The following is an 18,157-nucleotide window of genomic DNA, read 5'->3' as shown; positions in this document are numbered from 1 at the left end:
TATGAAAATAGTGTTAGCTTGCTGATCCCTTGAAAAGGTTTCAAGATTCCCCGGATATAAAATTAAAAACTAAAGTAAGACTGCTTAGCCTAAAAAAGAGAAGACATAGGGGAAACATAAGCACTATCTCCAAATCCATGAAAAGCTTTCTTGTGGATAATAGGTTAGACTTATATTTGGCTCCAATTCATCTTACTAAGTATAAATTCTATATTCTAGTTCAGTTGGACCACTGACTGTTCCCCAATCTCATCCTGAATTCTCTCTATGCAAACCATCCCCTATGCCCAGAACACACTCCCTGAAGAAATCCTCTTTTTCTTCAAGATCAAGATCAAGGGATTCCTCCTCAATGAAACTATCCCTGATTTCTTTAGTTGAAAATGATGCCTCCTTTCTGTCTTCTGGAATAACTTTGCTTATGTCTCTTCTTTGCCCACATCACATTTTATCTTGTATTATACTCATTTATATTCATGTTACTCTGGATTGGGCTAGACGTGACTTTGTCAGTTTCTTATAATATAGGTTCAAATACTGGGAATAAAATAAGACACTCCTAGGTCATTTGACAGTTAACCAAAAAAAAAAAAGATTATTTATAAAGAATAAAAATAGGTAGTGAGGAAATAAAACCTTCACTGTTAGCAGATGATACGATAGTATATTTAGAGAACCTTGGATAATCAACTAAAAATTTAGTTGAAATGATTAACAACTTCAACAAAGTTTCAGGATATAAAATAAACCCACACAAATCATGATCATTTTTATATACTACCAAGAAAACCCAGTAGGAAGAGATAAAAAGATAAATTTATTTTAAATGGAAAAAACTGCAAATAATAAAAAAATACTTGGCTTGTTAAGACAAACCCAGGGACTACATGAACATAATAATAAAACACTTATTACACAAATAAAAATAGATCTAAACAAGTGGATAAATATTAATTGCTTATAGTTATGCCAATAAATACAATAAAAATGACAATTCTATGTAAGTTAATTCATTCATATCATAACAAACATTATTTTAAATTATTTTAGAAAGATAGAAAAAGAAATAATAAAATTCATTAGAATAAACAAAAGGTCAAAAATATGAAGATAATCAATGAAAAAAGAATGTTGAAAGGGGAGCCTAGAAGTTCCAGATTTCAAACTATATTACAAAGTGGTAATCATCAAAACAACTGGTACTGACTTAAAAATAGAGTGGTGGGTCAGTAGAATAGATTGGTACACAATATACAAATCTAATTTGTGATAAATCCAAAGATCTAAGCTTTTAAGATAAGAATTCAATATTTGACAAATATTGCTAGGAAAACTGGAAAGCAGTTTGGCAGAAACTAGGCCTAGACCAACATTTCATACCAAGTACCAAGATAAGGTAAAAATGGATAAATGATTCAGAATGATATCATAAATAAAGGGCAGTGTGGGAAAATGTACCTGTCAGGACTATAAAGGAAGGAAGAGTTTATGACCAAACAAGAAATAGAAAGCATTATGTGATAATAGACGGTTTTGATTACATGATATTAAAAGACTTTTGTACAAACAAAACTAATGAAATCAAAATTATAAGGAAAGGGAATGATGAGGGGAATGATGAATTTTGCAACAGGTTTTTCAAAGGCCTCATTTCTCAGATACAGAGGAAACTGAGCCAGATTTATAAAAGTTATAGTCATATTTTAGTTGATAAATAGTCAGAGGATATAAACAGTTTTCATAAAAAGAAAACAAAGCTATTAATAGTCACATAAAAATGTTCTAAATCATTACTGATTAGAGAAATGCAAATTAAGACAATTCTGAGATATCATCTCACACCTATCAGATTGACTAATATGACAGAAAAGGAAAATGACAATGCTGGAAGGGAAGTGCAAAAATTGGGACAGTAATACACTATTGGTAGAGTTGTAAACTAGTCTCATCATTCTAGAGAACAATTTGGAACTCTTCCCAAAGGACTAGAAAAGTGTGCATAGCCTTTGACCACTGCTAGATCTATATCCCAAAGAGATCTGAGAAAAAAGAAAAGGACCTACTTTTACAAAAAATATAGTAGCTTTTTATGATGGCAAAGGATTAGAAATTAAGGGAATGCTCATCAATTGGAAAGTGACTAAACAAGTTGTAATGTGATTGTGATTGAATACTACTATGTTGTAAGAAATGATGAGCATGATAGTTTCAGAAAAATCTGGGAAGGCACATAGAAACTTAAGCAAAGTAATGTGAGCTGAACCAGGAAAATATTGTACAGAATAACAGCAATATTGTAAAGATGATCAGCTGTGAAACACCTATTCTGAACAAGACAATCACCTAAGACACTTTCAAAGGACCCATGATAAAAAATGTTATCCACCTCCAGAGAAAGAACTGTTGAACTCTGCAAATTGAAGCACATTCTTTACTTTCTTTATTTTTATTGTTTTATTTTGTTTGTGCTTTCTTTTGCAATCAGACTGATATAGAAATATGTTTTAGATGATTTCACATGTATAATCAAAATCAAATTGCTTGCCTTCTCAGGGGCAAGGGGAAGGGAAAGAAATTGGTACTCAAAACATTCTGCATGTAACTGGGAAATATTTAATGAAATAATATTTTTAAAAAGAAATTTACTAAATCAAAGCAAAAGAAGGAATTCAACAATGATATTCCTTAAGAGTCAATAAATTGACTCAACTGAACCCTAAGTCCCTTGAGTCAATCAAGTCTTAATACTGTTAAGGAAAAACTAGTCCAAGTAGGGAATGGAGGAGAAGGGGTCTTGGATATAATTCCTATCATATATCATGTCCTGCCTAAATGATGTATGGTATAAAGGAAGAAGCACTAGACTTTGAAATAGGAAGAGCTGGGCCACTTAGAGAAAGTCATTGATAAAATAATTTTACTTCCTTGGACCTCAGTTTTCTCTATAAAAATGAGGAAGTTTGGGCTAGATGATATCTAAAAATGTCCTTTTGAAGGTAAGGGCTATTTCCTTTTTTGTTTTTGTATATACTCAACACATAGTACATAATGGACATTTAATTAATATTAGCTTAATGAATGGAAAAGTCATATTTTAGCTTAATACAAAGAAAAATTCCCTTACAACTAAGATTGTCCAAAAGTGGGATATAATACCTTTTGAAATAGTAAGCTCTCCACTTAAAGTGCCCAAGGGAAAATTTGATAACTACTACTCCTTTTGTGGTAGGAGATCACTCTGCAAGAATAAGTTGGATTTTATCTTTGAAGCACCTTCCAATTTTATAAAACATAGATCAACAAGATCCTATGATTGTAGGTTACTCTTTCTGGAATTTTTCGATAAAAGGTTAAAGAGATGGGCCTAAGGAAGAGTTGAGAGAAGGTTTATTGAAGATAACTAAGACAAAGAAAGGAACTAACAAATGATGAAGGAAACAGATATAATTTAATAGGCAAGGTCTTAGAATAGAAGAAAATATGAGGTGGCAAAGTCTTGGCAGAGGTGAACCACTTTATCCTCAGAGACTAGAAGAAAAGCAAAATGAATAGTTATGAGATATATAAAGTTGTGGCAGTGTGAAGAACAAAAGCTGAGGAAATACATGAAAGATGGCATTGATTTTATGAGTAAAATAGGAGGCAGGATCATCTATAGAGAAAACATAGGGTTTGAGCATAGGTGAAAGCTTGAGAGAAGTAAAGAAGGTTTGAAATAGTTGCTATGGTGAATAAAAAAGACTATCACGCAGCAGTAAGGTCTCTGTTGAGGACAGATATGTGAATATGTAATGGATCCTAGTCAGCAGGGCTTTGTGGCCTTATCTAGCACTTGGTAAGTTTAGGAGTAGAAAAGATGAATGATCAGGATCCAAAGGAGTAAAAATTACAGCAGGGCATTGGGTAGGGAAGGGAAAGGGATCAAGGTGAAAAAAGAAAATAACATTGAAGCAGCTGACCACTAGGTCAAGATTATAATAAAAAAGAAAGTAAAGTCAAAATATCAGTGAGGAACTAAGGCGGGGAAGAGGGAGGATCAGGAGACTATGAGATCAGAGGAGAGACTTAGAATGGAATGAAAGAGGTGGAAAGATAGGAACAGAATTAGGTGCTCCAGCCCAGAGATAGCTCCCAGCAAATGAAATATAATTTTATTAGTGGAACTAAACAAAATCTAACGACACTAAGAGCTTCAAACCAGGCAAATTACAATATATCTCTCTGGCAGAGATCTAGATCGAATAATTCTCACAAAGTGTAGAAAAGAGTTTGAATGAGTTTTCCCAAGAAGTAAGATCTGTCTCCTGAATCATTCCGATTTCTCTTTATTTCATCTCATTCTAAATCTTAAACACTCCCAGAACAATCTATGTCAATAGATTCATGATTCTGTGGAAATGGATTTGAAAAATGGATAAAAAGAAAAGAACTGGAATATATATATAAATTACATGTGTGTATATATGTTATATATAAATTATATGTATATATTTGTATAAATTTGTATATTTTTATTAATTATTATATTTATATCAATTATATATTATTTTATTTTATTGATTATTATATATATATATTATATAATATGCATTATATTTATATATGCATACACACACACATATATATGTGTATGTATATAGTCTCACATTGTTCTCAAATTATTTTCCATGCATTCTTAGTTTCCCAAACAAGGGCAATAACAATATATTATACTTCTCCTTTGTGCCCCATAGAGCCTAGGGATATACTAGGTGCTCAATAAATATCTGTTGGTTGACTGACTGAAAATTCTTATCCTAAGTGTGATCTTGTGATATACTAAATAGTTCTGTATCTATGATCTACTGATTGGTATGTCTTCCTCATTAGAATATAAACTTCTTGCAAATAGATATTGTTTCATTCATTTAGATATTGTTTCATTCTTTATACTTGTATCCCCAGTACCTAAAACAGTGCCTGGCATATAGTCAGTGCTTAACAAAATGCCTGTTGATTGATTGATGTCTGGATCAGATAACTCATTTGGTTAGAATTTGATCCAAGTGATGCTAGAGAGGTCAGTTGGATCCCCAGTGAGACAATCAACTCTACACAGAAAAAAACAAAACAGTTACACAGTTATATAATTTTAGTCAACCCTCACAAAAATGTCCCTTTCATGAGTCACAAATAGAACTGAGGCAAAGGATGGAGATGACTACAGAGCACATAGCATTAATGTGGAAAAAATAACAAAGCACATTGGATAGTCAAAAACTTCAGAGATCATTTCAACCAGAGCTGTATGAAAGACCCTTCTTTATATAAGATCTTTGTGGGTCCCCTTTCATTGGAGTTAATTAAATATCAAAATTACAATGTTTGGTGATAGAGAATTATCACAATTTAAGGGCCCTTCAAGGATCTAAGGTCCACAGTCTAGGAACCAATGGTCTACTATTATTTGTATTTGTTTATTTTTAAATAGATAAACTCACGCCCAATAGGATGACTTTACTACAGTTACTCAGGTAGGGGAAGGAAAAAGGAAGGGAATAATAATTTATATAGCACCTACTATGTGCCAGGCAAAGTGCTAAGAAGTTTACAAATATTATTTTATTTACTCTTCACAATCCTAGGAGGTAGGTGCTATTGTTAAACCATCCTAATGGTTTATCGTAGATAATGTTGTAATGGTAATCGAAGAAACTGAGACAAAGATTAAATGACTTGCTCAAGGTGATACAGCTAATAAATGTCTGGGGTTAGATTTGGATTCAGGTCCTCCTGACTCCAAGCTTAACAATTTATGCACTGCACCACCTAGTTGCCTAGGTTTCAATTCTTGATCTTCTGACTCCAAAATCCAGATTCTAGAGCCATTCTTCCAGTTCTTCACATGTCTTTTATGTGCTACTTTGTTAGACAGAATTTAAACCAGAAAATCCTATTTCAAATTTGTACTTTGGAGCTAAAAGCAGATGACATTTCAGTAAAGACCCATGTATCTTTTCCCCAATAGAAAAGCCTAAGTGCACTGTCTCTAGGAGAATGGAACAAAATCATTTTCGACATGAGTATGCTCTGCTGAATCATGTGGCTTTTAAAGACATATTTCTGAGAAAAGTGATTATTGTAAGCTTGTTTCAAAAGTTGTTTTAACTTTGTCTTTGAAAAATTATATTAGTGTGCCCTGAGGCAACTTATTGAAGGGCAGATGTTATTAATTTAACATAAGTTAAATCTTCTCATATCAATGTGTCGGTGAAATCCTATATTCCTTTTAGATAATTTGTATATTAGTAGACTAATTTCCAGATTATTTAGTTAGTAGAAATTATTCATAAGCATGCCCCTCTTCCACTTCTTCAGAGTACAACAATATGTCCTCCATATCCAGAGAGGAAACTTGCTTGATCCTGGCATAAACAAGCAGAAGATTTTTCTCTATAGGACAGAATTTAGTGTTTGCATGTGGATATGTGAACATATGTGTCTGGTAAAACATATTTATATGAAGTATGCTAATCGTTCAAAGAGTAATAATTCATGAGACAAGCTGGAAAGATCTATCTAGTTCAGGAGATCTGTCCTTACCTTTTTGCTTGTTTGTTTAACATTTCTATCAGTGATCTGGAAGAAGGTAAATGCTTTTTTACAAAATTTACCTATGCTATGAAATTAGAGGGGAAAATAGCATCACAGAATCACAATGCTAAAAGGTCTCAATAGACTAGAACAATGAACTCAATCTAATACATAAATATCAAGTCCTATACTTGGGTTCAAATAATAAACAACAAGCATGGATAACTAGATAATAATTCATTTGGGGGGAAAAATAAACTGGGATTTTAGTGAGTAGTAAACTTGACATTATGGTGTAGTAGAGAAAGTAAGGAAAGAAAGAAGAGGGGAAAGGAAAGGAGAAGAGGGAAGTGACAAGAAGAGAGAGGAGAGGAAATGAGAGGAAGGGAAAAAGATGATCTCTTTTTATAGGGAAGATGGGATGCCAAACCTGTGATTTCATCAGTATGGTGACTTCACAGTATGGAAACTCCTTGTAGCAATTCTGGCACCATATCAATAAATTATAGTCTTAGATATTGTCTAGGTCACTGAAAAGTTAAAATACATAGCCGGTATGTCAGAAGCTGAATTTAAGCTGAGGTCTTCCTGACACCAAGCCGGTATTGTCTTCATTCAGTTACATTCCTTTGCAATGCAATCTTAGACTGTATTAACAGAAATATGTGGTGTTATAGTCCCACTGTTTTCTGGTACAGTCAGTTTATATCTAAAATAGGACTTCTTCAACTTTTTCTGCTCACAACTCCTTTTTGCTTAAGAAATTTTTATATGACCTGGGGTATATAAGTATATAAAATAAGTATACAAATCAAACATTTACTGACAACAAATCATAATTCCATGACTCCCACATTCAGTTAGGGGAGCCCATATGGGGTAACAATCCACTGTTTAAGAAGCTTGGATCTAGAGGATTATATTCAGATCTTGGTATTTCCTGTTAGGGAAGACATTGACAAAAGTGTGGTATACTCAAAGGAGAGAAATCAGGATAGTGAGAGGAAATGAAATTATTGCATGCAAGAACTGGTTTCAGGAGAGGTGAAGATATTATTGATATGGAACATAGCAGATAACATCAGATTTGATTAACTGATTTTGCTTCTTTTGTCTTTCTAGTTATTCTTTATTATAAGATTAAGCTCCCTAGGTAATAGAAAGAGAAGGATATATTGGGAAATGAAGACAATACAAACAAAATATTTGATATATTTGTAAAGAAAATAAAGTACAAACTGATAAGCAAGAAAAAATAAGAAATGATTTCAAGAATCTGGGGTGTTTAGCCTGAAAAAAAAATAATTAGAGGGAACAAGCAGACTGATGTCTTCAAGAATGAACAGAGCGACCTATAGAAAAGGGAGTGTACTTCTTTTGTTCTGTTCCAAAGAGCAAAATAAGACATATGTTGAAAAGAGGCAGATTTTAGTTTTATATGAGGAAAATTAGAGTCCTTTAAAAATAGAATGATTTCTTTTGGAAAGTAGTCCTTATCACTGGAAGCCTTTAAATGGAAGCTAGATGACTACATGTCAATAGGATTTCTTTTCGGGTATAAATCGGAATACATGATCTCTGAGGTTCCAACTACCTCAAGATTCAGGCAGCTAATAGCCTATTTATATAAAATATGGACATCTGGGTGGTGCCATAGTATATATAGCACTGGACCTGAAATCAAGAAGATTCCTCTCCCTAAATTCTAATCTGGCCTCAGACACTTTTAGTTATGTGACTCTAGATGAGTAACTTAACCCTGTTTGCATCAGTTTCCTCATCTGTAAAATGACTTGAAGAATGAAGTGGCAAATGACTCCAGTATCTTTGCCAAGAAAATCCAAATGGGATCCCAAAGAGTCAGACATGACTGAAACAACTGAACGAAGTATAAAATATATTAATATGAAATAGTGTTTTAATGCCTGAATAAATATTCAGGATATGCAGCACACTTTTAGTAGTTCAAAGGGTATTATAGACACTGTCAAATTAAAAAGTAGATTTTAAAGTTCTTAAAGGATTGTGGCTATGTCATATTCATTCTTGTCTTTTCTATAGCACTTAGTACAGTACTCTGTATATAATAATTACTTAACAAGTATTTGTTGAATTTTAAAAATACAAAATATACAATTGTACATTAAGAACAATAGGTCCAAAACAAATCCTTCTGAGAACAATCATTTATATATTCTGTCTTTAAATGAAGATAGAATGATGGAGTTAGAGAGCAAAAGAGTTGGGGTGGGGGAATGTTAAGGAAGGAAAAAATAAGAATTAGTTGAGCACTGTGCTAAGTGCTTCACAAAATTATACCATCTAATCCTCACTACAATCCTGGGAGATAGGTGAATTATTATCTTTACTTTACAGCTGAAACTAAATTAAATAGGTGAAATGGCTTAGCTACAAATGAATTATCACAAATAAACAAAAGGTATCGATGAACTTCATTGAGCTCTTTCCCATGTGAAGCACTGGCTATTATCTTCTACTGGATTTGAAAACTTAGGTCAAGCAAAAAATAAAGTCTATCAGGTCAGATTTGGATTCAATTCTTCCTGATTCTAGACCTAGCACTCTTTCCACTGCACCATCTAACTGTTTTTGGAATATGGAAGGCAAAGAATACAGTTTTGAACTGGAGACATAAATCAGAAGGAGTAGAAATGAAATCCTACTTCAGAATTCAGAGGGATTTACCCAATAAGGGGGAAAATATGTCCAGAAGTTGAGTATTTAAGCTCCATGTTTGCAACTTCTCAGGATTGCTGGCCCTTAGGCCAAGACAAGAACTTAAAAGAGAAGAGAGGAAAAAAACAAAATAAGAGAAGAGAAACATCAGGTAAAGAGAAAAGCAAGAGCATAGGGAAGAAAAAACAAGGCTGAAATAGCATACAGGAGAACAAGAGGGCACAAGGTACAGCCACTGACTGCTGAGCTGGCAGCAGCAGGAGGGGAGGGGGAAGGGATGCTGGAGGAGGGCGGGTCAATAACTGGCCTCAGCACCAGTGCTGCTCCAAAGATGCCCTTTCAGCACTGGAGGGCTGGCATGACCACTGTGTTCACAGCAGGCTTCGTGATGAGCAATGGACTTCTCTGGAGGTGCAATTTCAGGGGAGAAAGGAGCACAGAAATGGGATGTAAGCAGCAGGGGAAGAAAATTAAGTCAAGAAGCCCACACCACAGCAGTCTATACAAACCCACCTGCCCCAGGCCCTGCAAACTCCAAGAGACTGTATTCTGAGTCCATTTGACTCTCTTTCCTTAGGGCACAACAGGCTGCTTGTACCTCCCTGCTGCTCTGCTTAAGGAAATAATCATCATTTGTTATTTACTATATGTCTAGACCCCTCTTTGGTAGACTGCAGATTAGCCATTTGGATTAATGTCTCCCTCCCCCACTTCCAAAGCCTATGCAGAGCGGATTCCCAAAGCTAAGAACTTGTGACACTGCAGACCTGTCACAGTCAATTTATAACACGTGCCTACCTACCATTATTTAGGGGGAAAGACTGGATTCAATGCCCTGGCTCCCCCACAAACAGTAGAAGCTGCTAATAACTATGTATTAATATTCAAGCAATTAACACACATGGAAAAGATGGTCAGCAGCAGCCCAGTCCACTAAGGGAATGATGAAAAGCTACCAAGAGCTCTAAAAAAGGAAAAGATAATATATAATGAGAAAGAGGGGAGAAGAAAAGAGAAAGTGGAGGAAAGGGGAGAGGAGATGATAGAGAGGAAAAAGGGGAGGAGGATAGAAGAGGTAGAAATGGAAAGAGGACAGAGAAGAAAGGAAGAGAGAAGAAGATCAGAGAGGAAGAGAGGGAGTGAGACAGAAAAGAAAAACTGGAAAAGAAGGAGAAGGGGAAGGGAGATAAAAAAGGGATAAAGTAGAGGAGAGAGCAAAAGATGGGGAGAAGAAAGAGAAAATGGGAGAAGAGAAAAGAGATAGCAGGATGGAGAGGAGAAAAGAGAAGGAGAGGATAGAATAGAGTGAGGGATAGGAGAGAGAAAAGACAGACAGAGAGAGAGAAGAGAAAAAGATAGAGACAGAGACAGAAACAAAGACACAGAGAGAGAAAGACAGAGATAGAGAAACAGAGAGAATGAGAGAAAAAAACAGACAGAGATTTCAAGTGAAATAAACAATGAATCTTCTTTGGAGTTTTCCCAGAGTCCCTTAGGAGGTCCCTAAGACGCTTAACCTTTCAAAGGTTAAGCAACATGGTCACAAAGGTAGTATCTGAAGCAGGATCTGAACCTAATGCTACTTATTCCAAGCTCAGTTTTATTTCAACTTTGCTTTAGTTTTCTAAGAATAAAATAGTCCTGAGCATCATTAAGCTTCAAGATTTAAAAAAAATCTGATGATGAAGGTAAAAGAGGAAAGGATAAAGGAGGTAAGATCCCTGAGAAAATGGAGGTGATGGGACCATGGACTCAAGTAGAATGATTAGATTTGGCAAGGTGAAAGGCCATCTCTTTCTAAGAAACCAGAAGCAAAAGAAAGAGAGAATAAGGTTTTGAGATTGAACTGGTGAGAACATGAAGATGTCAAATTCCATCAGTTTTTCTGTTAGAAAGAGAAGCTACCTGTTGAGGGGAAGAAGGGATTGGTTGCATTGAAAGCTTTCAGAGCTAGGGAGAAAAAGGTTAGAACAGCAAACAACAGAGAGAGAATGATAGTATCAATCAGGGGAAAGTAATATTACTAGCATATTTATAGAGCTATTTAACATTTGGGAAAGTCTTTTTTCACAACTTTGTTAAATCCTACAAGTATTATTATCCCCCTTATTATAGATAAGATTGAAAGATTCCATGATTTACTGATTGCTCAGTAATCTCTCAGATTACTGTCATAATCTCCTAATAGGTCCCTTGGTATTTAATCTTTCCCCTCTCTATCTCATTTTCCACATCACTTCCAATAGAATATACCTAAAGTAGGAAGCTGATCATATCATTACTCTACTCAAGAAACTTCAGTAGCCCTTTTGTATTTAGAATAAAATACAAGCTATTTTGTTTGGCACATTCATGATATGGCTAAACTCAAAGAACTTTTCTTTCAAGAGACCTTTTCTGATTCTTTAAATTAACGGTGTCCTTCTCCCCCACCCAACACTTTGGTTTTATTTTATGCATCTCGTATATTTCCTTATCTGTAAATAATTTGGTATCCACCAGAAGAATCTAAGCTTCTTGAAGGCAAGGACAGTCTCACTTTTATATTTGTAGTTCTACCACAGAGTAGACACTTAACAAATGATTGATTGATTGATCTTTGGTCAAGACACTGGATCTGTCTCAATGACCATAGCAAGACTGGGATTAGTCAAAAACAGTCTTCAAATGAGTGTATAAGGAAGTTTGAGTGAAAATGTTGTTTATGAAAGTCTTTGAATTTTTGCCCATGTGAAGCTCTCTTTCAACCTATGACATAATTATTATCTTCCACATGGTTTGAAACCTTAATCTATCAGATGATCTCTTTGAAGAATCAGTTTTCTCATCAGCAGGAAGAAAAAAGAAGAGACAGAAAAACAGCTGCAACCATCATAAAAGACAATGAATTGAAAGTGCAAAATGGTCTGGAAAGCAAGAGTCAAGATGTAATTTCTTACAAAGGCACATCCACCTAAGAAAAGGGAATGATCTCAGTTGAAAGCAAGGGGCAATTTTCTGTAGAGCCAATGATATCCAGCTGATAAAATCATGGAAGAAGCTAGTGTTGGAGTTGGGGGGGATGCCAATTCTCTTCTCAGATGTAAAGGAGACCAGGTAAAGAACTAAGGAGGATATTATTTTATTCTGCTCAGATCTTACAGCTACCCAACCTAAAATACAGGATGGAATTGTGCTCCTCTACCCAGTCAAGAAACAGGAAAAAAGGTAACAGTGAAGAAAATAATAGTAAGATTGTCAGATGAAAAGAGAATCTTGGACAGGAAAAAAAAAAATTTTGCCCACTTGAAAAAAAGACTTTGGGGTAGAAAGTGTTGTGGGGGTAAAAATAATAGCCCCATATTTCCATATAATTGGAAATTAATAAATATTTTCAAGATGTCAATATAAATAAAGAGCCACACTATGGGAAGGAAAGAAACTGTGCCTCAGAAGGAAGAGTCAGCCTTAGCAGAAAAAGGTTGGTTTATTTTTCCTCTTTCTAAATTAAAGGGCAATTAGGACACAGAGGCATCTTCCCAGAGAGAGAGCATCAGCCTAGATGCTCAGGAGAAGGTGATATGGATGAGCAGGAGGAACTAGTGAGGAAGACAGAGAAGGTCTTTCAGACTCTTTTTTCTCAAAGGCAGGGCCCCTTTGGCAGAAGAACTCCAATCCCCAGAGAAAGAAGAAAAACAGAGAAAGGTGGGTTGTCTGTGTTAAAGTTACAGAAAGAATTGTCTCCAGGTACAAGAGAAACAAACAAGTAGTGAAAGGAAATTTTTAGTATAGGAATGTTAATTATCCCAGATGGTATCCTAGACTGAGAGGTGAGAATAATCAACCTTTCTTTAGATATATTGTTGCACTCTGATTCTCAACCTGAAATTTAGCATCTGAAATGCATATGGAGCAATTGTACATACTAAAAAAGAGAGTCAGGGCTTGGGGAAGAGGAACACCCAAATTCTGAGTTTTTTAAAGTTGCTGACTTGTATACTTTACCCTCAGCTCCCACCAAACAGGAAACCATTTGGCAATGCTTCTGAAAGCAGTGTGGTCCAATAAAAAAAGAACTGAATTTAGACATAGAGAACTTCTACCACTCACTCACCTATATGACATTTAGCAAATCATTTAATAATGGTAATAATACTAACTAATATTTGCATAATTCCTACTATGTGCTGGGCACTATGCTTAGCACTTTGCAATTTTTACCTCATTTGATCCTCATAAAAACTCTGGGAGAAAGATGCTATTATAACCCCTATTTTATAGTTGAGGAAACCGAGGCAAACAGATTAAGTGGCTTGCCTCAGCTGGGATTTGAATTCAAGAATTGAACTCAGGAATTCTTGATTCCAGTCCTAGCATTCTATCCTCTGTGCCATCTTGTTGTTGTTCAAGTTGTGTCCTATTCTTTATAATCCCATGTACCATACTGTCCATGGGGTTTTCTTGGCAAGGTTACTAGAGTGGTTTGCCATTTCCTCCTCCTGTGGATTAATGAAAATAGTATAACATGACTCACCAAGGTCACATAGCCAGCAATTATTTGAGACCAGATTTTAATTAAAGTCTTCCTGACTTCAAATTCAGTGCTCTATTCATTGAGCCATCCAAATACCCTTTATTGCACCATCTAGCTGCTGCTAAATCTCTGTGTCTCAATTTTCTTATCTGTAAAGTCAAAGCATTGCAATAAATCACCTGTAGAATCCTTCCTAGTACTAAATTTGTGATCATATGACTTACCAAGACCTACAAAATCTTTGAGTAAGACTCTTCTCAATTCTAGATTATGGTGATAGAAAGAAATAACTAGCTTAAACCCATATCATGCATTCCCACTACCAATTCTGACTCTCCATTTGTTAGTAGTTGGAGTTCTTGAATAACCAAACCACAGCTTGGAGGCTGGTCCAGCAGAGAAAGAAAAGTGAAAATGGAAAAAGAAATAGAAGTCCTTCAGGGGTCTGTTTAGGTCTATTGAACACTGCTTTCAAAAAGACAAGGACATAGAGATAATGTTTGTAAGCTGAGTGCACATACAAAACAGCCTGAAGACTCTAGGGCACTATATCCAGGGCAAAGGGCTCCTGCAGCAGAATTCTGACCCCGAAAACAAAGCCAGAGTCAGTACACAAAACAATATATCAAAGACACTTTCTTATAGCTCGTGATGGCTGAATAGTGAAATTCAATATTCAGTTGGAATAGACACGCCCAGAGGCAGTAGTACCAAATTCATCACTAGCTGGGCAAGTCAAAACTTGGTTCTACAGAAGCAAGTAGTAGATTTCCTTGATCTGAGGAACAGCCACAGCAGGAATGACATTTGATGTTGGGGTAGTTAAGGACCCCTCCTATTTCTTCCTTTAACCACTTCTCTTCCCTCCCTCTGGGAACAGTGATAGAAATGCGGCCTGCCACACAGCTCATGCTGAGCTGGTGTGGAGTCCTCCAGCTCAGCTTAGCAACAGAGAGGGCTAAACAGCTCTGCTCAAATATCCAGCTTCCCCCATGGCAGAGAACAAATCAATAAGAATGACTAGGAACACAGAAAAGATTGGGGGAGGAGGAGGAAAAGGAAGAAGGGAGAGTAGGAGAGGGAGGGGGAAGAATGGAGGGGGAAAGAGAGAGGAGAGAAAGAATTTTTCAAGTCTATCCAGTCCTACCCCCACTCCCATTCCTATTTCATCCCAGACCCAAACAAATAAATCAAAAGAATAGGATAGGAAGGTACTCACGTCTGTGGTTTTCATTTCTGTGGACAGGGGGGGACCGAGTCTCTTGCTCCCGGGCTTCATCCCCTTCTTCACTGGCTAGGTGTGTGTGAGCATAATGATAGCTGAGCCCTGGCCGGTTCTTGTAACGTTTGCCACAGACTAGAGAGGAGACAAGGAAAAGGAAGGGGTAAAAATGATAATAGGTCAGCACCTTCTGCTACTCTTGTTCTCATTCTCTAAAGTATCATCCACCCCTGCCCATTTAAATCCAAGAGGGCCCAAGACTTCTCTTGAAAATGTGTCCCAGTTGAAGCTATGATTTATGAAAGCTTTACGTGGGACTCATTTTCAATATGCATTATACCCCTTTCCCTCTTTTCCCCCCAAAAGCCCCATCCAAAGCCCCATCCAACCTCCAAAGTGATGAACTATAAGGCTCAGGTACTTAACTGCTTTAGTTATACAACCCACATACCCTGATATCTAAAGATCTCCAAGCATTTTTTTCCTAACAATGGTTTTATTAACACCACTTTTTAAAAGGAAAAAGGAAGAATGACAATCAATATAGATAAGTCTAGAAGGGAGAGGCAAGGACAGAAAGGGAAAGGAAGAAGCTCTTCTTGGATGGTGCTCAATAGAGTTATTTAGGTAGTTAAGGGACTCAAAGTCTGCTAACATATGAAAAAGCAGACTCCCCATGAGCTTTGTTCTATGGAAGACCTGGGACTATTTTCACCAGTAGAGGAAAAAAAAAGTCTCCAAAGTCAGTCATGTTTTATATTATGCCATATCAAATTTATTCAGGACATATCCACACTACCATTCTCAAGAACATATCTTTTGTCTGTCTATACTGATGGAAGGTAGCCACCACGGAGAAGAATTTGAGCATTACCAGCTACCATTCCCACAGGTGGACAGAGAGAACTATGCTCTTGGATACTGTTGGTCTAGCAGAGCTTCCCATGATTAGCCATAAAGATACAGGCATTCCTATATGACAGCAATGGCTTTGTACTTTGGAACTTTCCCTTGACTTTGGTAAGTAGACTTTATAGAAATCCAATCCTGGTCTGAAATTAAGGGATGTGAATTAGCATATACCTTAATTCCATTTGGACAGAAGGGACTTTGTGTAAAAAATGAGATTTAAGGATGAATTAGATATCTGAATATGTGTATTTTCAATAATTTCATCAGTATGTAAGGAAGAGGAGAAGGAAGGAACAGAGTAAGAGAGAGAGAGGGACAAAGAAAACAAGCATTTTTATTAAGCACCTAATATATCCCAGGCAATGTACTCAACACTTTACAAATATTATTTCATTTAATTCCTACAGTAATCCTGGGAGGTAGATACTATTATAATCTTCATTTTACATTTGAGGAAACCAAGACAAATAGAAGTTAAGTGACTTTCCTAGGATCTCATGTATACCATGGTGATCAAACAGGATGTTTATCAATAAATATCAATAAATAAAAATTGATCATAGATTACATGCAAAGAAATTTATAGTTACAAAACACTTCCCATGTGTTAGTCATCTTAGTCTCACAACAACCCCGTGAGGTATTATTATCCACATTTTTCAGATTGAGAAGCTAGAGCTCAGAGAGATTAAGAACTTTGCCCAAAATTACATTTTGGGAAGTGGTAGAGTGAGGACTTGATCCTAGACTCTAAGTCCTTTGGTCTTTCTATTATATCATGCTGTCTCTACCAATGTTACTATGTGGTAGATGCTATTATTATCCTCATTTTACAGATGAAGAAACTAAGGCTGAGAGGAGCTAAGTGGCTTTGCTGATGGTCACATAGCTAGCAAGTATCTGAGGGAGAATTTGAACTCAATTCTTTATTCTAAGTCCAGCACTTTATCCACTGAGGTAGTGTAGCATAGTATATAGAGTGTTGTACTAGAGTCAAAAGACCTATCTTATGATATTAATTAGCTATGTAATCAGCAGCAAGTCACTTGAGTTTCAGACATTAAGATTATAACTTATAGACTAGTTACAATCTGTGTTAGTAGAGAAAGTTCCCCCAGTGATAAAATCACATATTTTTACTTATATTTAATGTAACACTACTACAAGTATAATTTTATTTTCACCAAATTGAATTATTCACATATTTTCAGATGCTTTAATTAATCTTTCAGAATAGCTCTTGAAACTTCTAAAACCAAAAGAGCCCACTGAGACAAGCAATTAAGAGAATAATTCTGATATTTCCTTCTCAGAAGTGGGGGGAATGGAAGGTTAAGTAAGAGAAAATAGAATCATAGATTTAGAAATGGAAGAGACTTTAGAGACCACTGAGTCTAACTCCTTCATTTTAATAAAGAAATAGAGTCATAGAGTTTGACTTGTCTGTGAGTTTTTGATGGGATTTGAACCCAGCACCTCCTGATTCTAAGTCAAAAACTCTTAAGAAGGAGGATATCTGGCATCATGAATAATAAATTCTTCTTAATGTATAGATAATAACAATTATTTAATTGTCTGTCATATAGAATCAGAGCAAAACTCAAGCTTCAGACATTTAGAAAATTGCACATCCTTATTCTCCAATTAAAGATTCTCTTTCCATCAGCTAGTTTTTTGTCCTAAGCATTTTTAAAATCATCCTTTCTATACTATCCAGCTTTAAGAAGACTTCAATCCAGCAAAGAAAATCTATGATTAAGTGCCTTCTATGTACAACGTGCTGACTGTGCTAGGGCAGTGAGGTGCTGTCCTAGGTGCTGAGGTTCAGAGAAAGAAGAAATTCTCTATCCAGTTTTTACCATCTTTCCAATTCAGGAAAATGTACACCTGGATCCTGTTCTCCTAGCGTACAGCAAACAGAAAATGAGGACACAAATTACAAGCATAATTAAATCCTCCTCCCCTTTCTCCTTTCCTCCAGGGTAAATATCTTAGAGAGCAAAAACATTTTTGCCCCATTCCAAGACCAATAAGATTCTCAATGCAGCAGGTATTGTGTACAGCCCTCTCTTTGGCAAAAGGGGAATTTTTTTCCCACTTACTCCTTCTTGCCTTGAGGAAGAGAAGCATCTGGGAACAATTTAAATAAAGGAACTTGACCCCAGCAGGAAGCAGAATTCTAAATGCACAGTGAGAGAAAAACACTCTCTTTCCCATTTCCCTACCTTATGACAACGATT

At 35.8% G+C, this 18,157-nt stretch overlaps 1 protein-coding gene across 7 annotated transcripts in view; it reads right to left on the bottom strand.

The window, feature by feature from the left end:
* DPF3 (double PHD fingers 3) overlaps window positions 1-18,157 on the bottom strand; it is a 406,354-nt gene that overhangs the window by 96,888 nt on the left and 291,309 nt on the right. For all 7 annotated transcript variants that reach the window (XR_007950650.1, XR_007950649.1, XR_007950651.1 and 4 more), the window contains one exon: window positions 15,003-15,140. Coding sequence is in view for 4 of the 7 variants with exons in the window: in XM_051977667.1 (XP_051833627.1) it covers window positions 15,003-15,140 (138 nt within the window). In the remaining 3 variants the exon portion in view is untranslated. The remainder of the gene's footprint in view (window positions 1-15,002; window positions 15,141-18,157) is intronic.

This window comes from Antechinus flavipes, chromosome 2 (assembly GCF_016432865.1).
Source record: "Antechinus flavipes isolate AdamAnt ecotype Samford, QLD, Australia chromosome 2, AdamAnt_v2, whole genome shotgun sequence".
In the NCBI taxonomy this organism is placed as follows: domain Eukaryota; kingdom Metazoa; phylum Chordata; class Mammalia; order Dasyuromorphia; family Dasyuridae; genus Antechinus; species Antechinus flavipes.
Note: the sequence above shows the minus strand (reverse complement) of the source record. Positions and strands in the feature narration are given on the sequence as shown.